The 13,524-nt window shown below is 49.7% G+C and overlaps 1 protein-coding gene across 2 annotated transcripts; it reads left to right on the forward strand.

Moving 5' to 3' along the window:
- Positions 1-3,759: 3,759 nt before the first annotated feature.
- On the forward strand, positions 3,760-12,346 carry MMP14 (matrix metallopeptidase 14 (membrane-inserted)). Of its 2 annotated transcripts, none has more exons than XM_006883130.1 (10): positions 3,760-3,962; positions 8,064-8,212; positions 8,505-8,627; positions 8,998-9,305; positions 9,720-9,881; positions 10,196-10,356; positions 10,536-10,674; positions 10,803-10,953; positions 11,425-11,540; positions 11,902-12,346. In XM_006883130.1, exons 1-10 carry the CDS (start codon positions 3,858-3,860, stop codon positions 12,231-12,233), a joined length of 1,746 nt encoding a protein of 581 aa, XP_006883192.1. In that variant the 5' UTR covers positions 3,760-3,857; the 3' UTR covers positions 12,234-12,346. The 2 variants fall into 2 exon arrangements, with proteins under 2 accessions (XP_006883192.1, XP_006883193.1); XM_006883131.1 differs by having other exon boundaries at positions 3,858-3,962; positions 9,720-9,885; positions 10,200-10,356; positions 11,902-12,233.
- Positions 12,347-13,524: the final 1,178 nt, after the last annotated feature.

Here is a 13,524-nt window from a genome sequence, read left to right on the forward strand (position 1 = left end):
GTTTTACTACCAGACCACCAGATAGCTAGATATGTCCTGTGCTCTGATGGCATAATCTGGAGGGAGATGTGCTGCTGTCAGTTCCTACGAAACCATGTATATTACAGTTTATACATTTACTGATGGACATTTAAGATACTTCACTTTCTGGCTAATGTGAGTAGTACTACAATGAACATTGGTGTACAAATTCTTTGGCTTGTTTTTTCCATCAACCACTAGTCAAAATGAGTGTTTTATGTTTAATGAACTGACTGGTAGAACCCCCAGGATTTTAGCCCTTAAACACCCTTCAAAATATAATAGACTTCCAGAAACCATGTTATAGTCAAATAAAAGGCAGGTGTATATATTAAATAGTAACATGCGTGCAGAACATGTTTCTCAGAACATTGACTTATCCCAGATCAAAAGAGTAGCATCTGCCCAAAAGCAAAATTTGAGAAGGCAGGGAAGCAGGCGAATGGAGCCTAGGAACCCAGGATGGAAGCAAGGAGAATGCTCACACATAGAGGGGACTGCATCCAAAGAATGGAAAACTAATTTGGTTTTAAGGTCACCTAAACAAATTTTTTAAAAAAACCAACTGTAAGATCATTGAGGTTTGGTTCAGTGCCCTCATTCTAGCTTCATTCCAGTTTGGTTGAATCTTCATTTTCAGGTCATAGGTTTGGCATAAGTAGTAGTTGGAGCTTCCCTGTCTGACAGCTCATACATAGTTCAGATGATGTGCAACTAAATTAGACATCTAATGTTTAAAAATTTTCAAGGTCCATTTTTTGGCAAGAAACTGGTACCAGTTTTCCCAAAGTCAAGATAGAGGAGGACAATACCACTGAAAGGCTGACGAAGAACCAGCCTATTGCATGCTTTATTTGAGTTCCTGAGGTCTCCCTTGTTAATTCTGACAATTCCAGAGGCTAATTGAAAATGAAAGGTGACCCAACAGACTGCAGAGAACTGCCTAAAGTGCAGGCTGGGTTTAAAAGAGGCTATGCTACTAGGATAATATAGCTAATGTAAGCTAATGTAATGTAATCTTGGCTGAAAGTAGAGAGTACCAGAGGAATGTCTATCTGGGTTTCATTGACTATACAAAGGCATTTGACTATGTGGATCACAACAAACTGTGGCTGACTCTTAGAAGAATGGGAATCCTAGAACATTTGATCATGCTTATGCAAAACCTATACTTGGACCAGGAGGCAGTTGTCAGAACTGAACAAAGGAACACCGCATGGTTCAAAATAGGGAAGGGTGGACACCGGGGATGTGTCCTATCTCCATACCTTTTCAACCTGTATGCAGAACAGATTATCCAGGAGGCTGGGCTCTATGAAGAGAAATGTGGCATCAGGATTAGAGGTAGACTTATCAACAATCTACATTATAAAGATGACACAACCCCGTTTCGTGAAACAGAAGATGACCTGAAGTACTTGCTGCAGGTCAAGGACTACAGCTCTCAATATGGATTGAAACTCAACATCAAGAAAACAAAGATTCTCACCACTGGATCAATTGGCAGCATTATGACAGATGGTGAAGAGATTGAGATGTTGACAGCTTTAGTTTGTTTGGCTCCACAATCAACACTCTTGGTCTAGCAGCCAAGAAATTAAAAGATGAATTACATTGGGGAAGTCTGCTGTCAAAGACCTCTCAAAAGTACTATAGAGCAGCAATGTCAGTCTAGAGACTAAGGTGTACCTGATCCAGGCCATAGTCTATAGTTACTTGCTATGCATCAGAAAGGTGGATAATGACTAGGGAAAATAAAAGAATTGATGTCTTTTGAGCTATGGTGCTGGAGATGAGTACTGAATATACCATGGACTGCTAGGAGAACAAACAGGTCCATCCTAGAGAGGGTGAAGCCAGGCTGCTCCTTGGAGACAAGGATTCTGAAGCTTCATCTGACATACTTTGGACATGTTGCAAGGAGGGACCAGTCCTTGGAGAGGGACGTCATGCTTGGGAGGGACAGCGCAGGAGAGGAAGACCCTCGATGAGATGGATTGATTCAGTGACTGAGGTAATAAGGATAGGTGTGTCAGAGATAATAAGGTTGACTCAAGATGAAACAGGGTTCAAAGCTGTTGTTCATAGGATCACTATGGCTACAAACAACTCGACAGCACATAACAACAATTGAAAATGGGCATGCCCACTATCCTCACCCCAGTTTATATAGGGAATCAAAAAAAGTGCTCAAGGAACTCTGGTGGCATTTTAAGACATTCATTCAGCTGCCTGCTTACCAAAAGGGTAGCAGTTCAAAAGCCCCTCCACAGGAGAAAGGCCAACTTTTTCCATAAAGATTTATAGTCTTGGAAACTCTATAGGGCAGTTCAACTCTATCTTTCAGGATCACTGAGTTTAAATCGATTGGATGCTGTGGATGTGGGTGGTCACTGTGGGATGACTGCCATTTTACTGATAATGGATATGAACCCAACTTTTCTTCCATTCTTCTTCCACCAACATGTGATAGTTCCTGGATACCTAGAATTTCTAGACTTTTTTTTTTGGGGGGGGGTCTGGCCTAATTTTTGTCTTCTAGCTTTTCATTCCTTGCTTTGTCTCCCTCTTTCCCTCCACTCACTCCTTCCTCTCTCGCTGACCAAGTACAATTCTTGGATCTTAGATTTCGCTGATGGTCGAATTTTCTTTCTCCCACACTTTTCCTGCTTCCGTTGTGCTGCTGTTCCAGATTTAGTTCTCAACCTCTTATCTGGCTCCCTTTCCCACCATCAGTTTAATCACCCCACCTCTCCCCAGCATACCTTCATCTTTTGTTCTCGGTTCCTGGGCAGTCTTGAAGGAGCTTTTTACTTTTTAAGAAATTAATTGCTTCCTTTTTAAGTATCTGGTGAAAACGAAACATAAGAGGTCTGACACCTAGTACCTTTCTCCCAAGAGTCTCACCAGTATTCCCCAGATTCCATGGACTTGGATCCCTTTCCTCATAGTTAAAGAGCAGACAGATTGCAAATGACAGTAATAGAATGCTTTTTATCTTTCTACAAGGAAGGATCTCCAGATTCAGCGTGGTTGTGGAGTTTGTTATTTCTCCTCCCTAACCCCCCATTTTTTGTTGGCAAAAGGCAGGAGGGATGATAAGAATAAAGGGTAAAAGTTTCAAGTTGGTGGAGGCAAAGGTACCACCAGCACTCAACTCCTGTTAGTAAACTGACCCCTTTCCCCAGCCCCGATCTCCTAGAAGAGACCCCTTTTCTGGGAGTTCCAGCCAACCTTGAGTTCCTTGTTAGCCCCAGCTACTGAACTTCCCCAAACTTCCCACTCTGAGGTGAGACAAATGCTGAGTAGCAGAGAAATCTGGCCACCCAAAATATGCTTAGAAGGAGAAAGTCTCCCACATCCCGTCCCCTGGGTCCTCCCAGAGCCCCCTACTCTCAGCCATAGCCTCAACCCCTGCAGATGGCAGCCTGCACCACAGAAGACAACTTGGGCTGTTTCTTCTTTTTTTTCTCCAGCCAGTGGCTGTAATTGGATTCAGACTGAAACAACCACGTCCCCACCAGGAAAGGAGGGCATTGGGGCTGGGGCGGGGGCGGGGAGAGGCTGCGGGGAGAAGGGAGGGATCAGAGCAGAGCGCGAGAGAGAGGACTCCCGGTCAGTTCGCCGACTAAGCAGAAGAAAGACCAAAAAGAAAAAAAAAAAAAATAGCAAAGAGAAGCGCAAGCGGGCATTTTCAAGAGTTATTTCCTCGACTCCAAGCCGCAGGAATCTAAGTCCAGTATCTGTGGAAGACAAAGGCGAGGTGGGCGACCCCAGGGCGTGGGCCAGGCCGCGGAGCGCGCACGGCTAGGCTGCCCCGACGGCCGCCGCGGACCATGTCTCCCGCTCCAAGGCACGCTCGCAGGCTGCTGCTCCCCCTGCTCACGCTCTGCTCGGTGCTCGCCGCGCTCAGCTCGGCCCAAAGCAGCTTCAGCCCAGAGGTAAGTGAGCTCCTTAGCCCCTATTCCAAGAAGAGGCTGCTCAGATCTGCAGGACCCTCCTCCATTCCTTTCCCTCCTTGTCTCCTAACTTCCAACTCAGTCCAACTTTTGCCTGCCTCCATTCTCCTGCACTCCCCAGGCTTGCTTTCCCACTCCTTCCTTTCCTTGGAAGAACTTTTTTTTCAGAGATAGGCCACCATCCCCCAATTCCCCTGAGCTCTGAGCTCAGCTCTGGAACCAGTTGGGAGCTGGATAAATATTTGGACACTGCTCAACCCCGCGTTGCCGGGTTTCTAGTCATGTGCGAGTTTGTTGTTCCTCCAGCCTTCCAGCTCGCCAGTGCACTCTGTCGCCTGAGCGCCCTACACCTCAGCTACCCCTTTCCGCCTCCTTGGGACCCTCGCGCACCCACTCCACCGGCCAGATGCAGTTGTGGGTAGATTTGTGGAGCGGACCTGCCCCGCCATCCCTGCTTCCCTGGGAAGACCCTGCTGCACCGGGCCTGGAGCTCTGGGCGTCAAGGGTCGCAAGCTGGTGCCCTGGCCTCCTTCCCTTGCACACAAAGCTCTCCTTGTGAGCCCCGGGCTTGGCCTAGCCGGCTCCTCCTACCCTCATTGGGCGCCTTCAGGCCCTTTCTTGTTAATTGCTTTTCTGTGTTAATTGCAGGGAGATTGGGGGTGTCACCTGGGGAGTGAATAGAAGTTCTGGCTGAGGGCACCCACATATCTCCCAGACTGACTTTGGTGACCCCCACCCCTGCCCCTGCCCCTGTCCTGGCACTGGCCCACCGGGCCGAGAGGAAGCAGCGTGGGAGTTGTCTGAGGAGGTTTTTCCTCGCTCTCTCTTATTTTGGGGTGAAGGTGGGAGACGGATTTAATCAGTTTCTTATTTTGGGTCATCCCAACCCACTCTGCCCGGCGAGGGCCTGGGCGCGGTAGGGAGGGGCCGGGAAGGGCCCACAAAGAGGGAGGGAATCTGGACTTGGCTTCCTTTGCCCTGTCCCACCCCCAGATGAAACTTCTCCAGAAAGAACAGTTTTTCTGTCCCTGAAGGAATCTGGGACTCTCTAGAAAACTGTACCCCTAGGAGTCTGGGTCAAGGATCCATAGTGGGGTTCAGTGACCAAGGAGAGAGAAAATCTGCCCAGGGTGGTAGAGTAAACCTAACAGGCCTAAGGAAACTAGCCTAACAAAAGGAGCCTGGGCATTTAGGGTCTCCCGTCTGCCAACTTCTGCAGTGCCTGCCTTCCCTCTGGTCTGCCAGGTCCCCAGGGGAGGAGCGGCCGCCCTGGCTCCTTTTAAAGTGGGTCATGGGCAGTCCCAATGCCAGAACCACCATTTGCTCCTGGGCCATGAAAGGGTGGGAGACAGAGGAAGGGAGGAACAGGCCAAAACCTAAGATCAAGAGGGTCTGCTCATCAAGAACCAGAGATCCAGCAGCTCTGCCAGAAACCCTGGACAGAGCTGAGGGAAGTTTCCTGACTTTTTTCTAAAGGAATGGATTCTTGCAGTCCCTCATTCCTAAGGACAAAGCTAGTGGACTGAGTTCTTTAACCCAAAATAGTTGTTCCAACTCCAGGCCAATGTGGAAGGAGAGCTGGGTTGCCCCAGGCGTGGGAGAGCCAGTCCCTCCAGGCCCCCCCCAATCCTGCACCAGTTCCAGGACTACCCTCTCCTCTCTTTGGCCTGTCTGGTCTCAGCCCTTCCCCACACCCAGCCACAGACAGAGTCTTCTCTTCTGTGGTTCTGACCTCATAGTCAGCTCTGTAGTTCCTGCTTTGCTCAGAGCTTGTCCTTGAGAGATGGAGGGAAGCAAGCCTGGGTAAAGATGGACAGATGTGCTTCTTGTCCAGGCATTGTGACTCTCTTGCTAAGTTCCATTTCTTTCTATATAGTGTGAGGCTGAAGTTGTAGATGTAAATATTTAGATTTGCCTTCCTTCTTTTTTTTTAAATTTTATTTTCTGTTATTATTTTGTGTGTGTGTACCATCAAATCGGATCTGACTGGTACAGGAGGAGATTGCCCCTCCTTCTTCGGCAGAGCATCTGGTGGATTTGAACCGCGTACCTCCGGGATTGCAATGCAGCTTCTTGCCACTAGTCCACCAGAGCCCCCAATTTGCCTTCCTTCTTGAAACTCCCTCTGACCTACCAATTAAGGAGTTGTGCCGCCAGCTCAGAGGCAGGCAGTTCAAATCCACCAGCTCCCCCAAGAGCAGCTTCTTCCCTGAGATTGTAGGCAGTCTCCTTCCATGTGATTTATAGCCTCTTAAAATCTGCTGGAGGATCAGCTATGAGTCAGTTGTGACTTGATGGCACCTAACAACACCACCTCCTTGAAGGACTCAACTGGTAGAATTATTTACCCTAGACATCCACCTGAATGGGCATTCTCCCTACTTCTACTGTTCTCCCTTCAGTTATCCTGCCCTTAGGAAATCATCTTAGCTTTACTGTATGAGAACTGAGAGGCCTTGGCCTCTGTCCTACTCACATTCAGCTCTAAAAGTGGGTTGCTCCCAAGCAGCTGCTTTCCCTTCAATGATTATAAGCCTCAAGTGTGCCTACCCTACAGGTAAGGCTAGGGACAAAGGGAGTTTCCTGCATACTTGGGCACAGGTCACAGCAGGCCTCCCATGGGCACTGCTGTGGCATCAGCCAGCGCAGGTCAGGGCAAGTCCATAGCTCCTGGAAAGCAGCCCACGATGGGAGCACCCTGTGTAGCTAAACTTGAAGTTAAACTGTGTAGCTAACCTGTGAAGTTAAACTTCACTCCCTGCTGCACCAATGAGAAGAGGTTCTGGCCAAGCCTTTTGGATGGGAAGAGGCTGGGTTGTTGTTTACATCCGGGGCCCATACTCTCGTCATGAGGGATCACTTCCCAAAACCATGTTGCAATTCCTCCTCTGTGGGCTAAGGTCCCCAATCAGCTGCTCCTGAATCACACTCAGCCTCACTGCAAGGGCATTGCTCCCATACTCAAGGCCTGGAGGCACAGGGCCTCATGGAGATCAATGTTCCTGCCCTATGTGGGGAGAATAGACGATACAGCATCCAACTACAGTTTATACCATTCTCCCCTCTAAGTTCCTATTCTTGGCAATTTGCAGCCTCACTCTGGGATTCTTTAAAAGGCAAAGCAAGGGTAGGATTAGAGCTGTCTAAGGAGCATCTCCACATGAAAAAAACCAAATATCTTCATGTTTCATAACCATCCTGGTTCATTTTACTTTTTACTTTTAAGGCTTTAGGAAAATAGTAGTTCTTATGATAAAAGCTAACTTTTCTTCTTTGTACTTTTCAGTCAGCTATCAAGAACTCCATTTTAATTGAAGGCACATATAACAACCTTTAAGTTATGAACAATTCACTCTGTCCATAATAAAATACCAATTTAAAGCCTCCATTACCTCTGTCTTCCATCTCCTGCTCCCTCTTTGGGCTACTATGAACCTTAAACAGGGCTTAAATCCCATCAGCTTTAGGTCAGAGTTTGCTTGGGTGGGGACAGTGGCAGGGATAATGGCTTGAGCTGAATCACCCCTCTTACTAAGTCCAAATCCTTCAGCTTCCCCTTTCAGCATCCAGCCTCAGCCCTAACTTACTTCCTTTCTTAAAAGACCTCTGGATCCTAGAAGCATGGGCACCCCTGTTCCAGGAAGCCTCATGCCAGGCCCTGTTGACCTTGAGGCTGCCCATCCTCCTTACCTCTCACTATGGGCACAGCCCTTTCCTACATGGGGCTTGTGCTTGCAAGAACATGGATACAGAGGAGAAAAGTACTAAAAGGAATCACAGCTCTTAGATGACAACTCAAGACTCATTATTAAATCATGAGATCACCTATCCTTAAGAGAGATACAGCCAAAGTCCAGAGCTTATAACTCTCCACCTCTGTTTGAGTTCAAATTCCAAGAGAAAAGCCATGTTGGGGCCTGACCAGAGCTCAGCTCTAGCCTGGGAGTCCCCTGAGACCTCTGCCAGGCTGGAATCTATTGCCTTTCCTCATCGAACAGAGGGTGCATGCCAGGTACTGTGGGGGAGGCAGTAGCTCCCTGTGGGTCAGGTGGGGATGCTCTAAGGCAGACCCCTTTCCTACAGGCCTGGCTGCAGCAATATGGCTACCTGCCCCCTGGGGACCTTCGTACTCACACGCAGCGCTCACCCCAGTCACTTTCAGCTGCCATCGCTGCCATGCAGAGGTTCTATGGTTTACGTGTGACAGGCAAAGCTGATGCAGACACCATGAAGTAAGTGCTAGACCTTGGCAGGAAGTCTTCTGCCCCTGCACCACTGATACTGAAGACCAGTAATACTGCTGTTGGATGTCTGGCTCCTACCATTCAGAGCCCATCCCTACATGCTGATCCTGACCCTCTAATATCCACCTGACCTCTTAACCTTGAGTTTTCCCCATGTGACCCTACTCCTATACCTAATAAATCTATCCTCGCACTGACCTGACCCCCAACATTCCAACTCTTCCCTGTAGACCTTTCTCTTTAAAACCTGGTACTGACCTCAGTCTTCAATCCACCATAGGGCCATGAGACGCCCCCGCTGTGGTGTTCCAGACAAGTTTGGGGCTGAGATCAAGGCCAATGTCAGAAGGAAGCGCTATGCCATCCAGGGCCTGAAATGGCAACATAATGAGATTACTTTCTGGTGAGTCCAACAGGCAAGCAGCCTTTCTCACATCTAGTTACCCTTACTTATCAGCTGAGCTTACACAGGGGCACAGAGACTTCCCATCCTTTCACCTCTGTTTAGGGAAAGCATCGCTGGGAGTGGGGAAGAAAATCCTAGAGAAAGATGCAGCCAGTGGTGTTGTACCTTATCACCAGTAAGCCAAGTTCTAGGGTCCCCTGAAACCCTTAGTTCTTGAAATGGAAGCATCATGAAGGAGTAAGGAAAACCAAAGTTGGGCAAAGGTGGCGGGGCAGTTCAGTTTAGACCTGGGAGAATGCCGGGAAGAAGAATATTGCCCCTTGCTATCCTAACACCCCCATCCTCTCCCCACGTGACTGGACCTCAGCATCCAGAATTACACCCCCAAGGTGGGCGAGTATGCCACATTCGAGGCCATTCGCAAGGCATTCCGCGTGTGGGAGAGTGCCACACCGCTGCGCTTCCGTGAGGTGCCTTATGCCTACATCCGTGAGGGCCATGAGAAGCAGGCCGACATCATGATCTTCTTTGCCGAGGGCTTCCATGGCGACAGCACACCCTTCGATGGCGAGGGTGGCTTCCTGGCCCACGCCTACTTCCCAGGCCCCAACATTGGAGGGGACACCCACTTTGACTCTGCCGAGCCCTGGACTGTCCGGAATGAGGATCTTAATGGTGAGCGAGGTAGCCCTGGGCTCTTAATCCAAGGAGAGCCTGTGATCATCTCTATGGGTTCTCTCAATACCTCAATCCTCAAAACTGAGGTCTAGAAGAAGCCACAGTGGTCCTCTGGTCTGCAGAGATCCTGACTTGAGCTACTAATGTCTGGTCCCTTCCTTGCCTGCTAACTACCTTCTCAAAATTTTAAAGAATCCTTATTACCTACTCTTTCAGGCAAATGTCATGGCTAGCTCTTGGGAGAAACTGGGATGCAAAGCATTTGCTGAGTGACTTTATGCTTTATTGCCAGTTGTGAGGCTGGATCTTAGGATTTGGTCATTTGGGACATAAGGCAGGCTGACTTGGGTGTAAAACTGAAGGGACATCCAGGCTGTCATCTCTCACATCATTGTAACCTGCCCCCTCCAGGAAATGACATCTTCCTGGTAGCTGTGCATGAGTTGGGCCACGCCTTGGGCCTTGAGCATTCCAATGACCCCTCGGCCATCATGGCGCCCTTTTACCAGTGGATGGACACAGAGAACTTTGTGCTGCCTGATGACGACCTCCGGGGCATACAGCAACTTTACGGCAAGTAATCAACTCCCGCGCTTGTTCCTTTCTTGAAACCCCATGAGATCTCTCAGGTCTGCATTCTTCCCTTCGCATTCTATCCCTATCTCCCTGTCCTACATAGTCACTTCTCACCTCTCCAACCCTGCTTCGACCACATCAGCTCCCACTTTGTTTCCATTCCTTTTTTACTTCTCAAGCTAATTTCAAGCAGCTCCCCCAGAAGCCCATGCACACCTTTCCAAGGCTGTTGTCTGCCCTTCTATCTGTTATGTCTGTTCTTCTCCCCCTCTGCTACCATTTCTGAAGTGCCCTTGTGTTCTCTGTCCCAGGAAGTGGGTCAGCATCCCCCACCAAGATGCCACCTCACCCCAAGACTACCTCCCGGCCTTCTGTCCCTGATAAGCCCAAAAACCCCACCTATGGACCCAACATCTGTGATGGGAACTTTGACACCGTGGCCGTGCTCAGAGGGGAGATGTTTGTCTTCAAGGTGAGAGGAAGAAGAAATGGGCTGGGTTTGGGGGGTAAGAGGACTTTGTGGTTGGGAGGCTGGATGGAAACAGCAGCAGGAGGACTAACCTAAAATCACTGTGTGAGGACAGTTGGAGAGCTATGCACATTTAGCTACAGAAGATGATGTACTCTCTTCTGACCCTGATTGGCTTACAGGAGCGGTGGTTTTGGCGGGTGAGAGATAACCAAGTGATGGATGGTTACCCAATGCCCATCGGCCAGTTCTGGCGGGGCTTGCCTGCATCCATCAACACTGCCTATGAGAGGAAGGATGGCAAGTTTGTCTTCTTCAAAGGTAACCAGGCATCCCCGCACCCCGAGTCTTTAGGGGTGGAGACTTTCTGAAAGGGCTGATTCTAGCTGACTCCTCCAAAGACCCTAGAGCTCACATTGAGTCTAGCTCTTAATCCTTTGTTCTCACAGGAGACAAGCACTGGGTGTTTGATGAGGCTTCACTGGAACCTGGCTACCCTAAGCACATTAAGGAGTTGGGCCGAGGACTACCTACAGACAAAATTGATGCTGCACTTTTCTGGATGCCCAGCGGAATGACCTACTTCTTCCGGGGAAACAAGTACGACATCAGGCATTTATTGCTAGGTCTACACACACACACACACACACACACACACACACACCCTCAATTTGGGGGGAATTTTACCTCTGAAATGTTTCCCTAGAGAAGGAGCTGGGCTGAACTTTTGCTGCTGCCTGGCAACAGGTAGCTTCCAATGGGTGTTGCGTGAGTGGGATGTGACCCGGTCACCGTTTCAGACCTGGTCATTTGATGCCTCCTACCTCCAGCCCGGTGCCTCCACCCTAACAGTCAGGCACTGTCATTAAGGGCTCCTTGCAGCCTGGGCCCTCCTTCCCACCCCCACCTTCCGCCTCTTTCAGCTGCAGGCCCTCATTACTCAAAACCCTTGTCCCCCACCCCGCTAGCAGCCACCCTCTGCTCCCTGGTGAATTCAGTCCTAGGTTCTGCTATCCTTTGAAGACATCCCTAGTGTCCAACCACTTCTTCCTCATCCCTCCTCCCCTGCAGGTATTACCGTTTCAATGAGGAGCTCAGGGCAGTGGACAGTGAGTACCCTAAAAACATCAAAGTCTGGGAAGGAGTTCCTGAGTCACCCAGAGCATCATTCATGGGCAGTGATGAAGGTGAGAGGAGCAAGAGGAAATGTCCACAAGGGGAGAATGGGATTAAGGAGTTTAAGAATCAGGGAGGAAAGACTGAGAGTATTGTATGGAAATTGATGATGATAATAATTATAATGGAGCCCTTACTGTGTGCCAGGCACTGTGTTCACAACACTCGCCTTCCCCACCACTCTCCCAAGCCTGGCACTGTAATCATCTTTGTTTCACTGCTAAAGAAGCTGATGTTCACTAGGAGAGGTTAAGAAATTAGCTTGGCCAGTGCTTGTATTAACAGATCTTCCTGCTCTTCTCTCTTTGGCCCCTCTCCTGGACCCTGCTCTCACCTACTGGCTGTCTTGCCACCTTCACTGATCCCTTGCAGTCTTCACTTATTTCTACAAGGGGAACAAATACTGGAAATTCAACAATCAGAAGCTGAAGGTGGAGCCAGGTTACCCCAAGTCAGCTCTGCGGGATTGGATGGGCTGCCCCTCAGGGGGTCGGCCCGACCAGGGGACAGAGGAGAAGACCGAGGTGATCATCATCGAGGTGGATGAGGAGGGCGGTGGCGCCGTGAGCGCAGCTGCCGTGGTGCTGCCTGTAGTGCTGCTGCTTCTGGTGCTGGCAGTGGGCCTCGCTGTCTTCTTCTTCAGACGCCATGGGACCCCCAAGCGATTGCTCTATTGCCAGCGCTCCCTGCTAGACAAGGTCTGACCCCCACCGCTGGCCCACCCACTCCTACCACAAGGACTTTGCCTCTGAAGGCCAGTGGCAGCAGGGGGTGGTGGGTGGGCTGCTCCCACCTGCCTTAAGCTCCTTCCCCCTAGGTCCCCTATACCCTAATCTCCATCCCCAGACTCCTTTCTTCTCTCTGTCCCCTAACTGGCCTCTCCCACCCAAGTACCTAGCATTGCTTCTTTCCTAGAAGGCTCCCTTGGGAGGAGGCCTTTCTATCTCTGCCCCTCAGGGGAACTCTATAGCTTGGTGTATGTCCAACCTCAACTGAATGTCTTGGGGGCTCTGCAGTGGAAGGCAGGACCCTCAGACCTCGCTGGTAAAGGTCATTTTGGGGTCATCTGCTCCTTTTCCATTCCTTGGCATACCTTTAACCTCTGAACTCTGACCTCAAGAGGCTCTGGGAACCCCTGCCCCATAAGCCTCCAGGTGTACCCAATTGGCAGCATTCCACTCCTTTTTCTGGTTAGAAGGAATCTGCTATTGTGTGGAGGAGACCCTAAGGGAATGTGAGGGGCATGGGGACTGCCCAGTCACCTTAAGATCTTGGGAGCAGAACTTGGAAGAGGGTCTTTACTGCCAGTCAACTCAGCATCTCTCCACAAAGATCTGCTTCTGCCCCCACCTGCTACCCCAGAGACCTTCCAAAGAAGGAGCCTGAGCCATTAAGGACTAAACTGGGGCTAGAGAAACCCTTGGCAGCCTTACCTCCTTTCAAATGTCAGCCTTGGATGGTGGTTTCAAGGTTGGAGGAACTATCAGGGTGTGTGGGTCAGAGGGAGAGACCTGTTGAGTCTGGAGCCCTGGGGTGAACCTAAAGGCCACAGATGCCAAGAAAGAACCATACTCAAATGCAGACAGATAGGGCAGAACAGTCCAAAGGAAGAGAATGGGACCAAAAATGGGGAGGGTAAAGCAAAGACAGCTGGGGAAGAGGCAGGCCAGCTCAGCAGAGATGCTATGGGTAAGCTATAGTACTCATTTTATTGGAGCTCTCAGGAAGGGCCCCAGGAAAGGCACATTTGCTCTTCTTTGGTCCCCTTCCTCTGATGACCAGCTAACATTGAGGAGAAGGATGAGAAGGGAGCAGAGAGGGCATATATGACAGGGATGACTTGGTAACCTCAGTGCGAGAGGCCAACTAGTGTAAGTAGTCACGGAGATTCCCAGAGGCCTGGCAGGCTCAGCTAGCTTGAGGGCTGTGGATTACCCCAGCCTCAGGGAGGGGACAGGCACCTGGGTGTCTCTGTTAGGTAGCTCCTCACTTCCC

The sequence above is a fragment of the Elephantulus edwardii genome, unplaced genomic scaffold, assembly GCF_000299155.1.
Source record: "Elephantulus edwardii isolate Elephantulus edwardi_28Jun2011 unplaced genomic scaffold, EleEdw1.0 scaffold00026, whole genome shotgun sequence".
NCBI classification, from domain to species: domain Eukaryota; kingdom Metazoa; phylum Chordata; class Mammalia; order Macroscelidea; family Macroscelididae; genus Elephantulus; species Elephantulus edwardii.

What these genes read in the sequence shown, in the direction of transcription:
- MMP14 (XM_006883130.1), top strand. Translation starts at nt 3,858, where the DNA reads ATGTCTCCCGCTCCAAGGCACGCTCGCAGGCTGCTGCTCCCCCTGCTC. An exon ending in CATAATGAGATTACTTTCTG is followed by an intron (nt 8,628 to 8,997) that starts GTGAGTCCAACA and finishes ACTGGACCTCAG; the next exon opens with CATCCAGAATTACACCCCCA. An exon ending in ATTCATGGGCAGTGATGAAG is followed by an intron (nt 11,541 to 11,901) that starts GTGAGAGGAGCA and finishes GATCCCTTGCAG; the next exon opens with TCTTCACTTATTTCTACAAG.